This window comes from Alosa alosa, chromosome 11 (assembly GCF_017589495.1).
Source record: "Alosa alosa isolate M-15738 ecotype Scorff River chromosome 11, AALO_Geno_1.1, whole genome shotgun sequence".
In the NCBI taxonomy this organism is placed as follows: Eukaryota; Metazoa; Chordata; class Actinopteri; order Clupeiformes; family Clupeidae; genus Alosa; species Alosa alosa.
In genome coordinates, this window is record NC_063199.1 from 27,041,914 (window position 1) to 27,063,189 (window position 21,276).

At 42.4% G+C, this 21,276-nt stretch overlaps 1 protein-coding gene across 1 annotated transcript in view; it reads right to left on the minus strand.

Moving 5' to 3' along the window:
* Positions 1–21,276, minus strand: part of LOC125302820 (cytosolic carboxypeptidase 4) — a 137,782-nt gene that overhangs the window by 97,972 nt on the left and 18,534 nt on the right. Inside the window, exons 2-6 of the mRNA XM_048256140.1 lie at positions 18,396–18,463; positions 11,036–11,099; positions 10,542–10,688; positions 3,442–3,573; positions 1,868–1,961 (exon numbers count right to left, since the gene is read on the minus strand). Coding sequence (XP_048112097.1) covers positions 1,868–1,961; positions 3,442–3,573; positions 10,542–10,688; positions 11,036–11,099; positions 18,396–18,463 — 505 coding nt within the window. The remainder of the gene's footprint in view (positions 1–1,867; positions 1,962–3,441; positions 3,574–10,541; positions 10,689–11,035; positions 11,100–18,395; positions 18,464–21,276) is intronic.

Here is a 21,276-nt window from a genome sequence, read left to right on the forward strand (position 1 = left end):
TGACCAAAATAGACAGACATAAAAACAGAGGAAGAAAGTGGATATTAGGGAGACAGAGAGGCCGAGAGAGAGAGAGAGGAAATAGTCTATCAGAGATGTGTGTACAGAACAGAGAATAACCCTGTCTTGACCTCGAGCACACACTCTCATCCCCTCATGATGACTTATCACGTCAGTCAGACAACAACCACTCCATTTGGCAGTTACATCTGCAATATGTGCTTTCATGTCTAAATCTGTGTATGTGTCTGTGTGCCTGGGGGTGGTTGATTGAATGTGTGTGTGTGTGTGTGTGTGTGTGTGTGTGTGTGTGTGTGTGTGTGTGTGTGTGTGTGTGTGTGTGTATCAATGTGGGGTGGTTGATTGAATGTGTTTGTGTGTGTGTGTGTGTGTGTGTGTGTGTGTGTGTGTGTGTGTCAAGTCAAGTCAAGTCAAATGTATTTATATAGCACATTTCAAAGCAATAGCATTGCACCAAAGTGCTTTACATAAAATAATAATAATAATAAAAATAATAATAATAATAATAACAATAATACATATACATACATATAAACATATTAAAAGGGAGAGGTGAGGGAGTCAGGGAGTGTTAAAAGCTAGGGAGAAGAGGTAGGTCTTTAGGTTGGATTTAAAACTACTAATAGTGGGGCAGGATTTCACAACATCAGGAAGGCTATTCCAAAGCTGGGGAGCATAGACAGAGAAAGCTCTGTCACCTTTGGATTTAAGAGAGGCAGAAGGAACACAAAGAAGACACTGGGAAGATGATCGAAGAGGTCTAGGAGGACAGTAAGGAATTAAAAGATCACTTAAATACTGAGGTGCTAAACCATGTAAAGCTTTGAAAACAAACAGAAAAATTTTGAAATTAATTCTTTGTTCCACAGGAAGCCAGTGCAGTTTAGCCAACACAGGTGAAATGTGGTCACATTTCTTAGATCCAGTCAGTAATCTGGCTGCAGCATTTTGGACTAGCTGGAGTCTGTTTAGAGTAGATTTAGTTACACCTACATACAGTGAGTTGCAATAATCAAGCCTAGAGGAAATAAAGGCATGTATAAGGATTTCTAAATCACCGTAGGAGAGAAGACTTGAGCTTTGCTATTGTCCTAAGTTGGTAAAACTTCCCTTGACAACGCTGTTGACTTTGCTTATTAAAAGTCAGAGAAGAGTCTAGGAAAACACCTAGGTTCTTGACCACACTGTGATGGTTAACAGACAGAGGGCCAAGAGACTTGCTTACATTGTTGACAGAATTTGGTGGTCCAAAAATTATTACTTCAGTTTTGCTGTCATTTAGCTGTAAAAAGTTGTTAGCCATCCAATTCTTAATGTCATTAAGACAAAGAAAAAAGGGTTGTCAATGAGCAGGAATTTTCAGGGCCCACGGTATATAAAATTGGGTATCATCTCATAGCAGTGATAAATTGAATATTGAATTGATTGAAATTCCAGGGAGCCCAGGGGAAGCATGTATAAAGAAAATAATAGAGGCCCTAAAATAGAACCCTGGGGGACACCACACTTAATGGGAGCAGATGACGAAGAAGCGTCCCACTTGTGTGTGTGTGTGTGTGTGTGTGTGTGTGTGTGTGTGTGTGTGTATCAATGTGTTGTGTGTGTGTGTGTGTGTGTGTGTGTGTGTGTGTGTGTGTGTGTGTGTGTGTGTGTGTATCAATGTGTTTGTGTGTGTGTATCAATGTGTTGTGTGTGTGTGTGTGTGTGTGTGTGTGTGTGTGTGTGTGTGTGTGTGTGTGTGTGTGTGTGTGTGTGTGTGTGTGTGTATGAAGGAGAGGATGGAGAGAGAGAGAGATGGAGACAGACAGATGGTGATGAGTGACATTTGATGACACAGGATACTCACTTGACGGTGCGTATGTGTTTGGTGGTGTGCGTAGGTATCAGCCGAAACACGACATCCAGCCCTCTGTTCTTCCCCAGCAGCGTCGCCGTGGAGACTGCAACAGACAACAAACACCAGAGCAGACAACATTTAGTGGTCTCTTGGATACAAACCTCTCCGTGAGAACTTGTCAAGTTGTCAATCACCCAACTCTCTTCTGGAGCGAGTCAAAGAGCACAACCCCACCCACCCAAACCACCCCCCACCCCACTCACACACACACACCTCTCCTCCCCCACTGTGGAGAAGTACCAGGGACATTCCAAAAAAGCAGAAGAAATCCAAACTTCAAGCACATTAACTGTGGTATGTGAACAAGAGGCACCTCCACTATTAATAGACTGGCACTGCGTTCAGGATTTATAGCATTGTGAAAATGGACAGGGAGCAAGATAGCCGGCTGGAATGCGGGGATCACTGCACTTCTATTTCCAACCAGACACATCTCAACCATATAACACAAAAGCCCCTGGAAATATGAATTGTGAACCTGACACATCTCAACCATATAACGCAAATCCCTTGGAACACTAATTGTAAATGCTGAAGATTATGACAGTCGGTCGTGTAACAAAAATGTAGTTGAGTTGTCACTGTTCTTAATGAGTTATAATTATTCAAATTTATGTGCAGAAGATCTCAAATGTCTCTAAAGTAATGTAATATATTTACAAGGTGACTGCTATCCAGGAGATTATTGATTTGGAGTATGCATCCTCTGCACTTTGACTGAACATCCCTCAGGGATCACGGTAAATGCTTTCACTTGCATGCAGGTTCTTATATGCTAATGACAACCACCACATCGGCTGCAAAGACACGAAGCCATCTCACAAGGATGAGTATTTTGACAGTATATATATGCTAAATCAAAACAAATGCAAGCAAACAATTTCCACTAGATAGTGTAGTCCTCTAAGGTTGATTGCCTGGGGAGGAAAGAAGGCATGTAGTGGGAATGCATTGGAGTGGCTGTATATCAACATTCACATGATCAACAGAAACGCGCTGCTTCAAAGGTGTGTCAGCCTCTGGTGGACTGACTGTGTAAGGTCTGTGAATACTGATGAAGAGTGTGTCTCACACACAAAACACTCATGCGTAATATTTGGGAAATAGGGCGAATATTAAAGTTCTTATCTACTTGATAGAGTTGCATGCATTCCCTATCATTTTTTTTTTCATAAAAATTATATTAAAGCTCGATCACAGCAAGCAATTTCTTAAATTGAGGCTTTGACAGAAAGCTATCTGACTATATTATGACATATAGGGAAAAGAGACACTGATGATGTAACCATTGACAAAATAAAATATAAAAGGTGTCTCATTAAGTAGCACTTTGCAAAACAATGCTACAAAGTGCTGTCCAGTGAAGGAAATGGTGCTGTATTCTACCTGAGCATCATGTTAACTGAGGAACAGGTATGTAATGTGAGGGGCATACATGTTATCTGAGGAGCAGGTTTTATTACCTAAGGGACAGGTACATTAACTGAGGGGACAGTCTATTACCTGCGGTAAAGGTAGATTACCTGAGGTGCAGAAGACCTGAATTACCCACAGACAGGCGGCAGCTCTCCTGACATCCCTCACATTCTGACGGAGCAACCCTAGCATCAGCAGCACCGCCTCGGCCTTCTCCGCCTTCACACCAATCCTGCGGTCTGACACAGACACAGACACACACACAAACACACACAAACACACACACTATTTGAATGTGATCAGTATGCAGGCTATGCACCACCTTGTCTGAATTCGGCTCAAATATGGAAGGGTTGCATGTGTTTGGAACTTTCATCACTACCAAGTGATGTTGATTTGTTGATGAGAAAAGGTTCAAAGTGGCATAAACATGGACAGCCCACTTTTGTGTGGATTTTAAATGGGAAGTCAGCCTTGTTAAGATTAGCTCTTAGCATAATTAGCATCAAAATGTTGTTCTTATCTAGATGTGAACTCTGGTCATGACGTGCCAAAGTGACGTCCGTTCTCATGAGACTTTACAGGTCAAGCAACATTTTCTGGTTTGTATGCTCTCACAGGTATAGACAACTTTTCAAAAGTAATCAAACATAATTTTTATGTTAGTGTTCTCAAAATAAATGCTAAACCAGTCTTACAATCTAACGAGAAGCAATGAAGCTATTTCATGATTATTACATGTTTATGACAATGTCAGTAAATGCCTGCGGTTTGCCTGTAGGCATCTCATTTCTAATGTATTGGCTAAGCCACAGGGCAAACAACACAATGAGTCTGGGTGAGCAGGGACTGGTGGATTTAATCATGAAAAAAGATTAATTATTATTCAAAAGAGATAATTATCACCTGCATGTGTGAAGGTTGTGTCTATCTCAGTGCATGACTAGAAATATTTATCTCACATCACTGTGCGAAGACATCATTTCAGTGCACAGAGCAGCACCTTATGGCAACAAGCAAACTCTGCTGAAGCACCAAACCCAATCAATGTGAAGAGCCTGAACTGCTGCTGCTAAACAGAGAATATCATTTGGCAGCCAAAGAGGCCAGGCGGCAGCACACTTTGGCCTTTCAAAGCCCCCACACACAGTATTTGAATCAGACAATTCTGGGCTGGTGTGGTGATGGTGGTGGTGTTGCGGAAGGGGGCGAGAGGGCTTCTCCACCTTCCCACCACTGACAGAGCCATTCACAAGCTTTTGCCACTGTGCTACAAATTTAGACGCGGAGAGACAGATAGGGGAGTCAAATGAAGGATGAGAGTAGCATTTTGATCAAAGCCACACGGGAGTCCCTCCCTCCCTCTATCTCTCTCTATCTCTCTTCCTCTCTCTCTCCTTCTCTCCCTCCTCTCTCTCTCTCTCTCCTTCTCTCCCTCCCTCTCCCTTTCTCTCTTTCTCCCAATCTCTCTATCTCTCTTTCTCTCTCTCTCTCCCCTCTCTCTCCCTCTCTCTCTCTTTCTTTCTCTCTCTCCCTCTCTCTCTCTCTCTCTCTCTCTCTGCTCTCTGATTACACTACTGGAGATCCTGTGCCATGATGCGTGGACTGGTGCCACGAAGTACATGCTTTGTTTATGTATGGCGAGCCACACCACCCATTCAGTTGCACTTCACGCTATTGAGTCAAGCTGCGCTAATCTAAGACCATCGCACGCTGTCCAATGTTACAACTGCGCTATCGAGTTGGCCGACACAACCTATTCAATCTGCGCTAAACAGAGACCATCGCGCTGTCCAACAACTGCGCTATCGAGTTGGCCAACACAGACACCGCCTAGTCAAGTTGCGCTATAACCATCTCGCGCTGCCTAAAATATCAATAACAGGATTGCAATGTTTTCAATCTGTAGAAAGTCACATGTTACAAAGCACATTCCCATCAAACGGATCACGATTTACGATATATATTTATTTGAACATGGGATTACTGGGAGATTACTGAAACGATAGGCTATGCTATATTATTATCAATGAAAACAACTCATAATGAAGTGGGGCAATTCACAGCTTTTAATAGCCCTGTTGTAGGATGTTGCAAAAGTGGGATATAGTGCTAGCCTGGCGAGCCAGACCCACATTAAAATGTAGGGTCTGGGCACTCACCGTTCGCAGTGCTCAGTCCGAGGGGCGGGATAATCAGTTGTCTTTCAAATTCCCTCTGCACACAATAGGACGCAATAGGATATTTGTTTTCAAGTAGCAGGGAATTCAAGCCAAACCGTTGCAACTCTGACATCAATCATTATGTTAAGCCCACCAAACGACTCTATACACGATTTCAATGTCCTGATTAAGTTTCGATTTCTGGAGCTCACAAGCCAACGGAGAGTTGCTAGACTAGCCCTGCTGCCGCTAGGGGTGCGTCTAGATTTCTAGGCTAATATAGTGTGACTGCTTCCCCAAAACAATTGCTCCATAACTGTGGATTTATTCGTTTGATATGTGGATAACTTTCAACAGACTAAACAAATAAGGTAAGATTTTGTTATCACAAAGCTAGCTGGGTCGTTATGGCGAAGCATATTACAGCCAACGTTGGCTACTTGCAGCAGCTGCTGAGTTTGTTGATAACATCGTTTGTTCGTAACGTAAACGTTTCTTCAGCAGGACTTTTTATTTTGCATTCATTTTAGTTGGCAAAAGCTAGCCTAATAAGCATGAGAAACAATTTGAGGGAGCTGCAGCTGTTAACTTCAGCACGGTCATAGTACAGCAGCATTTCTCAAACTGTGGGTCGCGACCAGGGGGTCAGGATTTGAAGGGTTAGCGTCAGCCAGTTAGCATGGCATTTGGCCGCTGACATTTTTGAAAACATGGCGTTACATGGTTGCAACTTCCGGCACCAGTTTGCACATGCTGATTGGTAGATGACAGCTCATGCACGAGTTTAGTGTTGGGCACGAGTGTCCTCGCACGTCCATGTTGGTTTGGATTTCTGGAAGACGACAAATAAAACAACTAACTACTTGGATTAAGCTACTGATATTTGACTTAATGCCTACATGGTTTAGTCTGTATTATACCGGACTTTGTCGTTAATAAAAGAAAAATGTAAATGTTGTCATATTAGGCTATTATTTGCCTTATGTGTGGGTTGACAAGGTAACTGACTATGACCATACATTTTAGCAGATGCAATGACCTATATCCAATTATTAGCCTACTCATTGCGTTGGGCATGAAAACTATTTTAAAACGCACAGGCTGTAGTTATACCTGTAGTCCATGACAAAGCAACATCTGGATGTAACCTATGTCTCCCCAAGTGTTTTAAAACGAAACAAATGTCAATGACTTATTTAGTTTGCTTTCTTGCAACATTGACATGATTAGGCTATGCATTTAATTTAAATGACCAGGCTGCCAGTCGAGGCAAAAGCCAAATATCCAACAACAGACTCTTTGTACCCTGGAAATCCAGAGTTCTCGCGAGAGCACAATTTGAATTGTGCCCGCAAGATACTCTGGCCACGAGCAATGATCCAAATTTCTTCTCTCTCTCGAGCGAGAGGGACCAATCAAATCGGTGTAGGCGGGACAAAGGCGAGCTACACTGATGACTGACACTGATGAATTGTTGTGATTGGTCGTGAAGCGTTATCCAACCGCGTGCAGTGAGAGTTTCAAATGCTTGCTTGGTGCCCCCGAATTGGGCCATTTTTTTCATTACTCGTCCAGGGCCTGCCAGACCCTTAATGCCTGAAAGATTCCAGGGTCTGGTTTACCAGGCTAGACTCTTTGCCTGCTCGAACCACAGGGTTTAAGGGATTTAACAAGCTGCAAATCGGTAAGTCCAATTCGCGTTGGCTTCATTTTGTCTGCCTGCAAATGTAGCCTAGGTTTAACGGGTTTAACAACCTGTCCAAATGCACACTGGGTGCCAGTGACTCAAATGATTTCATTGTTTATTATCACATATCCACATTAAATAACCTTCTTACATCCCATATGTCACTTAATTTTAGTAATTTTCGTTGGTGAAGCCGCGTTCCCAAACAACTTCTTTTCCTCCAATCTTCATCAAGTAATACAACCTGTCCAAATATAGGCTAATTCTAGCTGGTGCCGGAAACAAACACCCATGAAACGCCATTTTTGTAAAGATGGCTGCGGTCAATTTCAAACTTTTTGGCTGAAGTAGCTAGCCTAGCATGGTCCATTGAAATGAATGGGGCGGACTTAGTCACTCTCTTCAGTTATATATAATACCTCCATGGTCGCGACCCACTACTGGGTCCCGGAGACATGCCAGGTGGGGCGCGAGTTTTTTTTTTTTTATCTGTAGCCTAGGCCCAGGTAGCACCCGATGTGCAATGGACGCACTGTGTTATTCATAGGGAAGCGCTCGTGTCAAGGCAGCTTAGTCCCGACCTACATGAGATTTTGAACGTTGTTGTGAGAGTGGTGAATTTCATCAAAACCCGGCCCTTAAAAGCCGCCGCCTATTCTCCGCAGACTTCTTGAAGAGATGGTAGCAGACCAAAAGGCTGTACTGTTTCACAGCAAGGCAAGGTGGCTTTCCCGAGGTAAAGTGCTGTCGCGCGTGTTTGAGCTTCGAGTTGCCTCTTCTTGGAGGAAGAGCACATGTTTGAATCTGCAAGCACGTTCACTAATGAACATTTCTTGACGAAGCTAGCCTATCTTAGCGATATATTTGATATATACGATACATTTGAGTTAAATGTCCAGTTACAAGGCAAAGACAAGCACCTACCTAGCAAATAAGATTAATGCATTCACCAAAAAAACTTGAGTATGGGACAGGCGCCTCAATCGCGACAGTATTATGCCTTTGAGATTTCTTTTAAATCGCTGAAAGCGTCTGATTCGAGGAGCCACTCTTGTGATCCCATGTGTTAAACAGTAGGCCTACATCACATCTCTGCAAAGTTTATTTCAAAAATATTTTCCAACCAGCAGTGCTCAGTATGACTGGATTATGGATCCATTTAATGCAGCATGTTGGTATTTCATTATATTGTACAATGCTGTAAAATGTCCTATGCTTCCTAATATGTTGCTGGAAAACAGAAATATGTGTGTTATTATGTATTTATTTATTTATTATTATATCTGCAGCACCAGCTGATTTTAACTCTGTTGAAGAGGATATATTTAGAACAAATTTCAATAAATTTGACAATTTTTAGCATAGTGACAATTTATGTTGTGTAATACCCCTAGCTTATACCTTATATAGCTTAAGAAAGCTAACAGCTTTCTATTAGGATCTAGTTTGTTAACTACCACAGTCACGAGTTGGGTCGATAGTCTGTCATTTTTAAAAAGTGGGTCCCGAGAAGAAAAGTTTGAGAAACACTGTAGTACAGTAAAGCAGGGCACACTAGCCCAGTGATGAAGGAAGTTTCCAACCAAGCTTGCGCTGATGCATCACTGATCAAATTACTATTTTCTGGCACAAACCATACAGCTTCAAAGTTGTAGTCTGTGAAATTAAAAAAGCACTGTATCCAAACAATGACACCTTCATTTATTATGGCTGTTTTTTTTTAGTAGGTCCTCTTTCACATCATGGAATGATGACAGTTTAGTCCCATTGATACTGTAAGGCTTAGCTGGAAACAAAGCATAATGACAATTTATGCTGTCAATAGGCTCTTATAATCCTACCCCAGTTTGTTAGTTACCGCTTTGTTATTTTTATTGTCATATTGTATATATATGTCACGTTTTATATTTTATTATGATCACTCGCATTATGGGGTTACTGTGTAGGTAATGCTGTGATTAACTTACTTAACATGCCCACCATGAGTATTACATTAAAGAGACTGGAGATAAATTAGAAAAACTTTTAAACTTTTGTGTTTTCTAAATGAATGAACTCCCCGATTGTTTAGAGATTTTAAAGGTTTTATAACAATTCTACATCTTCTCATTATCTACAATCTATTCTTGAGTCGTGCTAGGCGTTGACAAATTGAAGTGTGATTTAGTTTTCGCGGAACGATGCACAGGACTGAGCTGCGGTCATATTTTGAAATCGCCATGCGGACAACCACTCTGATACAGGAAATATTTCTTGGTGAAACCAGAGCCCGTCTACGGAGACAATGAATGAATATCTATGAATAAACCATTGAATTTGTCGTTGTTGTAGCTTTATTTTTATGACATTTTGCTATATGTTTATAGTAACCGTTTTAAAAAAGATTTTGTAATCGTTTTTATTAATTCATTTCAAACGTTCCCCAGTTGGACCTCTCGCTATGTTCAAACGTTCCAATATAGCGCTGCGCTGCCCAGTTGGATCTCTCGCTATGTTCAGCTGGATGGGTGGTGTCCTGTTTGCATAAACTTAGTTCAAATGGATAGCGCCGCGCTGCCCAATTGGGTCGCTATCCCGTCCGGCTGGATGGGTGGTGTCCTTTTTTGCTTAAGCTTTTGAATTGTTTGGCCTCCCATAGTACCCTCTGAACCCCAAATTCCAGAGCGTCACCAGGGCTTTCTCCTGACCTTGCCGAAGCCTCTCTGCCAAGTGCTCCAGAAATAGACTCCTCTGACTGATACGAGCTTCTTTTACGCAAGAATATTTATTACATTTTTTAAAGGAGGCAGTGCAACATCTCGGCCAAATGCTCATTAGCTTCTGAACGAGACATTAAAGAGTTTTTTTTTGGCCGAAAGCTAATGAGCTGATTACCTCACAGCCAATTTGGCTCATAAGGATTGAAAACAGCACAGTTATGCTGCATTCGAAAGTTGGATATCTCTATCGACTTTAAATAATAATAAAAAAAATAAATGAAAAGGCAAATAAAAAACAAAATGTTGAGACCACATATTGACCATAATCCACACATCTGGCCAGATTTCAGTGATTTGTCTAATCACAAAGAGACAGATTTCACAATTTTCATTCTCATATCTCGGAAATAACTTTATCTAGTCATCTTATGACCCATACGTATGTATGTGTGTATAAACATATAGGTTTATGTATGCATTTATGTATGTATGTATGCATGTATGTATGTATGTATGTTTGTGAGGGGGGTGGGGAGTAGGAATCCCCCCTTAGCCAACAAATACACAATGTGTGTGGAGATGTACATCTTAGAGATTGGTGGGATGTTGATGTTGCTGTGCAAGTTGTTAAATGTTTGTGTCAGAGTGTGTGTTTGTACCTCTGTGTCCAACCTTGGCCAGCAGGTGCAGAATAGGCAGCAGTAAGGTGTAATTGGGTGGGATGGTGTGTGCTGTGTTCACCAGAGCTATGAGGAGAGCCTCGCTGCCCCCTTTAGAGATCATGTAGTGGATCCGTCTGTCAGTGCCTAGAACACACACACACACACACACACACGCACAGAGAGAGAGAGAGACACCACACACACACAAAAGCCATGAGTTATTTGTGCTCTTCTCTCTTCTTTTCTTCTTGAGCGATGGCTAATAACTACATCCAACATTTTGTTTGTGTGTGTTGATGGTTTAAGGGGGCTTCCCTCATATATTGGCTTTGCAATGTGTTGAGCTGTAAGTCCTTTGAAACTTTTGAAAATGCCAAAGGCTTGAGTTTGAGGCCACAAATTGGTTCAAAGTGAGTTATGATGGAGCCTCACTATGGGAAGTCTTTTGATTATCTAGTCAATTATTTGTGTGTGCGAGATCTTGGACTCACCAGCAGAGAGCAGTTCATCCAGCACATTGAGGATGTTGAGAGTGCTCTCCATGTCACCTGCATCCTGTAACAGAGCAGGGGGAATGTCAGAATAAACAACCAGAGACTATTACACTTAGGGGCCAAAAAAACAAAGACAAAGAGTCCGCATCCAAGAGACCTGGGCCCGTATTCACAAAGCATTTTTATCTTACTGCTAATAGGACTCGCACTAAAGAGTAAGAAAGTAAATCACACTACAAGTTTTTAGCTAGGAATTTTCTCTTAAAACCTATTCACAAAACTCCTGAGACCAACCTTTAGTAAGGAAAAATGACAACTCCATTGCTATAGTTGACGTCATTACTCATGCACAAGTTTGATTGGAGTAACCACCATGATTGGCTGATGATTATTTCCTGTAACACGGGAATGATGCCAAAAACCTCCCCTACGATGATGAGTGACAGGTCCCTGCTGGTGATAATGTGTGCGCTACACAGGTAGGCTACTGTGGAGGACGGGAGGTGAATAAATAAATGAATCAAGAGTAGACAAAGCAAATAGCCTAGTAATAGGAATACACTAAGGACTGATGTAGTATCTTCGCAACATTTTAAAAATGAATCTGTATGAAGATATGTTTCAAAAGAGGAGAAGCAAAATAATGTGATTTACAATGAAACATTACATTTAGCTCAAATGTTGACAAGACTTAGGGGATACTTTTAGGGCTAAAATGCTTACGCTACACGAACAGAGTGCTTCAGTTGCAGACTCGGTGTCGCCTCTTCACTCTTTTCTTTCTACCCGCCCCCCTAATCCCTTTCAACCTCTACCCCCCCCCCCCCATCTCAGTTAACCCATCTCTAGGATGACAATCATCACGAGATATTTGAGACATAAAGAAGTGGTGGTGGACGGAGTGGGACATTACCGGAACAGTTCAATCTCCAGGGGCCTCCTCCCTAAAGGGGCGGGGGTGTTGATGGGAGCGTGACCCAGCTGACACTTGCTACCTATTTTAGGGAGGAAGTCCATGGCTATTTGAAACATGTTGCGGTCGCTCATCTAAAATCTCCAGTAGTTTGTGCCCATCTCATACGCATCTCATCACCTGCATGTCAGGGCATCATAGTGCACAGTTAAGAACTTAAACAACCAGCGATATCATGCCCTATTTAAGATCACAGTAATCGGTCCGACTTCAAAACGTTACTGGCCAACCGGGAATTCTTTTGAATCTCCTGATTACCACTCCGCTACTGGGTGGTAGTGTGGTGGCTAACAGGAATGTTGGGAAATGAACGTTCTAAAGAATATCTGGGTTCATTAAATTCAACATAGAATTTTAGAACCTTCAATTATTGCGGAACGGAATCTTATGTTAGAATGTTCAAAAACCTACACCTTTATGGGGTAAGGAGCTTTGCTAGCATGCAGTAGTCACACAAGTGGTGGGTCACTGTTGTGCCCATGAACAAGGCACTTGGCACTCAACCATGAGCTGCTCCAGGACTGGAGCATTTAAATTATTTTCAATCCTGCATATCACTCCATCCAAAAGAAAACCCTGTATTCTAGTCCAATGGCAGCATCTCTGCACAAAGTGCAACACTGCTGTCCAGAAAACAGCACATTGTCATGAGCACCACGCTGTGTTTGTTGCCATGGGAATGGGTCATGGTCGTGGCCTTGGACACGACATTAGAGCCGTGGGACAGCTCTGAAGTGGCAGTGAATGGCTGGACGTGGGCAAGGGGAGAAGGCGATGGGGTGTTTGCATGTGTGGAAGTGCAGTTTACATTATTGTTGTTCTACATAAAACTACTTCATTACCTACTGTCCCTTAGCAGAGTATTGTACAGTAAGGCAGAGATCACATTAACCAGCGGCAAGCGGCAGCAGCAAGCGTAACACAACGCTCAGACCATAATAAGTTATATCTCGTTCCTATGGTAACACAAACGGTTTGCATTGGCTGACAATTGAATACGCTCGCATTGCGCTTTGAAAGTTGAACCAAGTTCAACGCTCAGCTTGCTCAACGCTAGCGTTACGCCAGCGTTGCCACCGTTCCGCTGCCGAACCATAGAGAACAATAGGAAACCTGCCGCTTGCAGCTGGCTAATGTGATCCCCGCCTAAGGGGTTAGGGTTAGGGGTACCAGTCTTGTGTCAGTTCTCACACACCTCTTTTACACAAAGTGTAAAGAGAGAGCTTTTGTTTTTAAATATAATGGAACTGTTTTGATTCTTTAAAAAGCCAAACACATTATTATGCACTACAGAGCAGAGTGACACACAGGAGGAACATAACTCCAATTTTACTGGCATTTAAGATCTCAGTAATGCAATTATTATACTATTACTGTTAAGCTATAACAGTAATAAAACAATTTGCTAAATAATTAGTGACTGAACCTGCTTTAAAGTCCATAGAGTTAAAAGGACATCTAAAATGCATGCTGTATGTACAATGCATTTTAAATATACCATACCAATAAAGACCATACACTCAAAGCAGAATGCAGAATATGTATCTACATTTCAAACACTGTGATGAGAATGTATCTGGGATGCATGGGAAGGATGCATCAATGAATGAATGATTGAATAGATGAATGAATGAATGGATGAATGAATGCATAGATAGATAGATAGATAGATCTATACATGCAAAAATGCATGCAGCAGTGGAGATCCTGAGAATTACACAGTAGATGTAAACTGCTGCTTTAGCAGAATCCACTCTCTGCTTTTGATTAAAGGAGAATTGCGGCCATTTTTCACATCTCTGTTTCCCAGGGTCACCAGACATCCCAAGTCTCCCGGAAGTTCCGGAGTCTCCCGCATATTGATAGCTGCTCCCTGACGCCCGCAAATTAGATAAAATCTCCCGGAATCTATAGTGAGCGATCAGAAGCGGGCATGCGAGACTGTGTGTGCATCTCAGTGAAGCGCGCACACGACGGGAGAGAGAGAGGGGTGGTGCGTGTGTGCCTGAGCGCATCCAAGACAGAGAGCATCCTGATTGGCCTGTTTCACTAAATCAACCAATCAGTTTTCAGTGTAGGCGGGCTTTTATCTCTTTTCTCCCGAACTTAATTAATCAGTTCAGTGTATCATGGCAGAGTCAGTGCCTCAAAAAAAGGAAAATGTAAGACCCATTTCAAAGTGTAGGCTACCCTTGTCTCATAAGAGTAAAAAATAATGATAGGCCTAGTCTTTAGCATTGCCCATGGCGGGTTAAATGATTGCAAAAGACATGTTGAGGTGAGTTTAACAAGTGTCAATTCATGTGCATATTATCCGGGCCTATAGCCTACTAGTTGCCAAGGCTACATGAAAAGACCAAACTACCAAAATCTACATATTTTATTTTCACAATTTCTATCTAGGCCTTCCTTATTTGGTGTACTGACTAGACATTATTGAACATATTAATTTGTATTTAAGTATGCTAAAGGTTTTGTTTTTTTTTTTGATTGATACCTCCATTATGATTGATACCTCCCTGAAATGACTTTTTGCAGGTTGGGATGTCTGGGTCACTGAGTACTGTCGGTACAAAAAAAACACACAAAACAATCAGTTCTACCTACCTCGAGTTGCTGCAGCCAACGGCTAGCGCTGCCAGACAGCTACAGTGCTACACTCTGGGGACATGTTCATGAGCCCCCATGTTCATGAGCCCCCATGTTCATGCCCCCAGAGTGTAGCACTGTAGCTGCCTGGCAGCTCTAGCCGTTGGCAATCATTTTAGGGTTTTTTTTCTCGTAACGACAGTACTGTGTGACCTAGGAGAAACAGAGATCTATGTGAAAAATTGCCATGTGGATAGTTTTATAGTTATGTTTATTTATTCCTTATAATTGATTTGTTTTCTTTTATATTCCTTTTCACTTATTTCCATTTTATTTATTTGTTCTGTCTGTGTCTTGGACTATTTCCATTTTATGTGCTTGTTTTGTAAAGCACACTGAATGATGATTATGTATGATAATATGCTATTCAAATAAATTTGACTTTGACCAAGACTTTGAATGTCATTGAACTGAAAAAAGTCAACAATACGTCATTATTGATCTCTAGTCTAAAACAATATCTACGACCCTGCACATTGTGCTAAAGCAGGCAGATCATCACCACGAGAACTGCACTGTTTTACACACAAACGTACACATTCATACATACACACTTACACTCACACCCTTATGTGTACACCTACAGCAGTACAACTAGAACCAGAAGTGCACTTGGCAGATGCACTAGAGGCCAGTACAAGGCCACTAAATGGAGTTGCAACCTTAGAAGTGCATTCCACACAGCTAGATGGCGATGTGGGATGAAGTGGCCCCTCCCGCACAGATGGATGATGGGAAAGCAGATGGAGGTCGTTTTATACACTCGATGCCTCACCTGGGGGCGGGAGAGCCGTCGCAGGAAACAGAGGACGGTCAAGCAACACAGGTGATCGACTAAACACACGGCCACCAGCGAAGATGGCGGGCCACGCCCGTCATGTGCTTTAATCATCTTATGGAAGACAGAAACATAGAAACATGGACACATCCATCCACATCCACTCACAGCCACTCACATACTCACTCACTCACTCACTACACAGTGCCTTATATAGTAAATCACTGTGCATTATATAGTGAATCAATGTGTCTTATATAGTGAATCACTGTGCTTTATATACAGTAGTGAATCACTGTGCCTTATAGTGAATCACTGTGCATTATATAGGTAATCACTGTGGATTATATAGTGAATCAAAGTGCATTAGTCAACCACTGTGAATTATATAGTGAATTACTGTGCATTATATAGTGAATCACTGTGCCTTATATAGTCAACCACTGTGGATTATATAGTGAATCAAAGTGCATTAGTCAACCACTGTGAATTATATATTGAATCACTGTGCCTTATATAGTGAATCACTGAGAATTATATAGTCAACCACTGTGCATTATATAGTGCATAAAATGGTGGTTATTCAGTAGGCAGTGCACCATGCAGTGAATGAGTGGACATTCTGAGCACAGGGACGAGAAAGATGCAGGAGGCGGGAAGAGAGATTGAAAGAGAAGGTGTGTGTGGTGGTCCGCTGGAGGGGTGAGGTCCCTCTCTATCCCTCTCTGTCCAACCCCCCCCCCCCTCTCCTCTCCTCTCCTCTCTCATGTAGAGCTCAGGCGAGGTGAAGACAGGGAAAGTCTTTCTCAGTGTGTGGACCAGTAGCGGAGGCAAAAGCTGAGTTCAACGATGACAGATGACTGACCACTGCTGTGTGCAACAGGAGCTACCCCAATAGCACTCCAGCGCTGGCCATTGTTGATGTGGGTGTAACCAAGGCTGTCGTTGTGTGGGGAAAAAGAGGACTGACTCCCCAGGGCCCCAGTGAGGGAGAGGCCCTCGGAACGCTTACAAGTTTTTGGGGTCGTAATTTTATATTCTTTCATGGGCCCAATATTTCTAGCGGCACTATTAGAGTGTACCAGTTAAAAGGCCGTGCTGAACTCCTGTGTGGAGAGCGAATGGAAACCTTCGTCAGAAGATATCGGGCCTGAGGGAGGATTATCTGCTGCTGTGGGTTGATCAGGTGCATCTGCCCCCCGTTTACTATCTGAGTGTCATCCCAAGCCAGACTCACTATGGACAGAGGACGGAATCACTACCTCTTGGGCAAAGTTATAAGTTATCAACCAAACATTTGCACAAAGACCACAAAGAATACAACACTTTCATGTCCTATGAAAAAAAAAACAATAATATTCACAGGCAATCAACTCCTACAAAAACAGAGTTAAGTCAAATGTAGTTTTTTACACTCACACGAAAACAGCTGATCTTTCTCTTATTATCATACAGGTTATTTGGCTTGACTCAAATAAAGAAATTACTCAAAACCAGAAGTAAAACAGACCAAAGGGTTTATAAGTTATGTGCTTTTGATACTGCTGTTGTAATACTAATAATCAATGCTGCAATTTCATTATTTTCATTATGGAACAGCAGTATCAACACCATTAAAATGACATATCACAAGAGCAAAGATTACTGGTATTATCCAAGTATGTAACACTCCTGAGTTTTGCTTATTAAGTTTAAGGCCCAGTCGTTCGTTTAAAGCGTAACTTTCGCCAAAATGCATTCTATGGTGTTTTTGTGAATGTACCCGAGTCAAACTTTCGTTTAAAAGCGTCAAAATCACTATTTTTAACACTAACACTAAGAAGGCTCGACACAACATGAAACTTTGATCGAAGTATCATCAGTGTCTCTACACATGAACTCGAGCATTGACAACATGTACACATAGTTTACTAAAAAGAAAGGTTTTGGACAACTCACTCCTTGACTGGCAAGATGGCGGCGAGCAGAAAAACCAAGTGAGTTGTTCAAAACCTTTCTTTTAGTAAACTCTGTGTAGTGTGTACACTACACAATGTTCTCAATGCTCAAGTTCATGTGTAGAGACACTGATGATACTTCGATTAAAGTTTCATGTTGTGTCGAGCCTTCTTAGTGTTTTAAAAATAGCGATTTTGACGAGATCATGTATCAGAATAGTAGTGTCCCTACGATTCCCATTCAAAAGGCCATTTGACCCGAAAACGACAACACAGACAAGCTTAAAAGTGGTGTTTCGGACGTAATTATGCTTTTAAACGGAAGTTTGACTCGGGTACATTCACAAAAACACCCTAGGATGCATTTTGGCAAAAGTTACGCTTTAAGTGCACACTCATATGACTTTGAATATATTTTTTATGCATTTACATATTATTGAAAAAAATAACTACAATGACCAAGCGTGCATGAATATCCAATCCAGTTGTGTTTACAACTCGAGTGTTTTACTACAACTCATGAGTTTTACTTAGAAGTGGAACTCACTGGACAGTTAGGCTACTGGACTGTATGTTTAATTATGCGTGCAAACAGAATCGCCACCAGGGCGCTAGGCTGTCAGCACATAGTCTAAACACTCTCTAACGCGCACATACATTCTCTGACAACTCACAGCTTGAACACTCTCTAAACTTAACAGCACTTAACCGGAACACTCACATACACTCACACCCCCTCACTCTGCAACAGCACAGTCCAACATAGTCCAACAATTGCTGACCTGCGGAAAAAACAGCTCAGAACCTAAGCATGTCACGGTGTAGACACACACAAGAACAGCATGTTTTGTTTTGTGTAACCTCTTTTCTCAGAACAAAAAGCTGACCTTCTCCTGTTATTATTGTTCTGTAACTCTTTCCTGGTGCAGGAAGGCTCTTGTAAACACGTGTGGAGACACTCAGCCAGTGCCCGAGTGAGTGCTGGCGTGATCGAGCGTTGGCGTTTAGCGCGGTGCTTACCTGCAGTGTGGTCAGCAGCACCTCTAGTCCACTGGAACTCGGGGCTGCCATGACTGGCCTAATCCGCTCTGCAGAGAGGGACAGTGGCAGAGTAGGATCGTCGGAGAGAGGAGAAAAAAAAGAGCGGGAGAGAGGGAGAGAGAGAAACAGAGTGAGGTGTGAAGGGAGAGGGAGAGAGAGAAACAGAGTGAGGTGTGAAGGGAGAGAGAGAGAGAGGAACACATAGTACCATTTGAGCAGAGTGACGCCGAGCGTCGTGTGTGACAAACAGTACAATGTCTCCACCCCTCTCTCTCTCCACACACACACACACACACACACACACACACTTTGACAGAGTTAGTTAGAGGCAGCAGTGGCAGTGGGGTGCTTGTGTGTGTGTTTGTGTGTGTGTGTGCGCGCTTGGGGAGAGGGAGCTGTTTGAGCTACCATGCAGTAACTTTTATGCTGCTGTGTGTGTGCACTGAGTTCCCTATAAAAAGGGGAGAGGGGAGCTGTTTGAGCTACCATGCAGTAACTTTATCGCTGCTGATAAATCTCCGTAGAGCATTTGTCCCACTGCCTGCCGCTGAGTTCCCTATAAAAAGGTCTGATGAGACAGCGGGATTAAGGAGACTGGCTAGAGACCTCATGGACTGGGACAGATCCTGGATGGTGTGTGTGTGTGTGTGTGTGTATGTTTGTATGTGTGTATGCTTGTATGTGTGTGTGGGTGTGTGTGTGTGTGTGTGTGTGAGTCTATTTGTATGTGTGTATGTGTGTGTGTGTATGTTTGTGTGTGTGCAAGTGTGTGTGTACGTTCATTTTATGTAAATGTGTTTGACTGTGTTGTCTATACTGTATGTTTGTACTCAGTGACTTTGTGTGCATGTGTGTGTGTGTGTGTTTGTGTGTGTGTGAGAGAGAGAGAGAGAGAGAGAGAGTGTGTGTTTCTGAGCGTGCGTTTATGGAATGCGAGTGAGTGCGCGTGCACGCCTGTGTGCGTGTGTGTGTGTGTGTGTGTGTGTGCTTAAAGCAGGAGTTTAGTGGGTGTGAGAGAGTGAGTCAGGGCAGTCCCTGCTGAGGGTGATTGAGAATGAAAACATAACTAAGGCTGCAGCCAGGGCATCCACAGACAGCTGGCCCTGGGCTCGAGTTTCACTGCAGGGATGGAGACCTCAGCCTTCAACAAGATACAGCCAGAACAGACCAGGAATGGAGGCACACATCAAACCATCAGCATAATGTTTTCCACCATCATATTACTGCATGGGTATCCATTTGCCCCCTGTGAGAACAAAATATTCTGCAGTGTCCGTCTGTGCTAGGCAAAGCTCTACGGAACCACTGAATGGCCTTCTCCTCACTGCCAACCAAGACACTATAATTCTCTCCACCTGTAATCCAACTTTTTACGTATTTGTTTATTTATGTTGACAGGAATTTCTTAGCGTTAATGTAAACTCATTCCTCACACAGTTACCATATACAGTCAGCTACGCTTCTTGAAAACACAAGTGGCAACAGCATGTATGCTATAGGGTTAGCTATGGATGATATGAACCCCTTGGACTGACAAACACTGGATAGAGGGCATCGGAACACCATCCCAATTGGACCGGGTCCAGTTGATCTGGGGTACATTTACTGCTCTAATCTACCACACATAGTGACACATAGTGTCTTGGAGGGGGCTGAAAAGTAGGACCCCAGCCCAGAGAGATAAGAAACAGCACACACACACACACACACACACACACACACACACACACACACATACACACACACACACACACACACACACTCTCTCTCTCACACACACACACATGCATGCACATACACACACACACTCTCTTTCACACACACACACACACACACACACACACACACACACACAGTGCTAGAAGAGAAGAGAACAGTATGGACAGCTGGGTTATCTAAAATTGAAGCGCTAAATCCATTTCATGGTTAAATCCATTCAAAAGTTCCTTTTTGATGTGAACTCTGTTCCTTACATCTGTCAGTAAATACAAAGTTCTGTCTAAAAACAAAAAAGAAAGAATTATGGAAAGAAAGAAAGAAAGAAAGAAAGAAAGAAAGAAAGAGAAAGAAAGCAATATAAAATACGAACATGAAAAAAACATTTATGTCAGCAAAATAAATTCAGAAATAGAACATATGAAGATCAAATAAAAACATGGGCAAAATTGTAAACAGAGAAGTGTAAAAGCATACAATTGTACTGTTGTCATTGATTTGCCATGAAAAGACGAGCAACTAAAATGGGGGATATCCGGTGTCCAGTGGAAGCTCTGTGTGAGGCATCATGGGTAAACTCTTCACCATGTTTAGCTTACACGAAGCATTACCAACAGACCTGCCTGCCCACGATGAAGTATTTATGGGATTGACTTCTTCAAAATCAATAAGCATCATAAATGCAACATGGACTGCACTGCTGCTGCAAGATTAATCTTAGTTTTTTTTTACTGTCTCCATAGAGACAGTGCACAGTCCACATTCTACACACAGATTGCACGTTTAATTTTGCAACATAAGCACACATGTTTTAAAATGCACAGGAGATCACTCAAAATATCTGAATGATATTAACATCTGTTTCTGTTGCCTGGACCTCTCTGGGAAACATTTACAGTGGTGCTATACATTTTCTGTTTTTGTTTTTTTCTTCAATAGATGCTGCCAGGATAACAGAGAGATTGTGCTCTACCCCGAAAAGTTCCGTGCAGGTTTTGTTTTATCTTTCGGTTTAAGAGCCGCCTGCGCCCGTCCATCCTCAAGTCATCGCCTCGACAGCACCGCAGCCTTTCAGACGAGATAGTGACACTGACTCACAGAAAAGCCCTCTGCATAAAGATGGCAGCCGAGCCGAGCTGAGCCG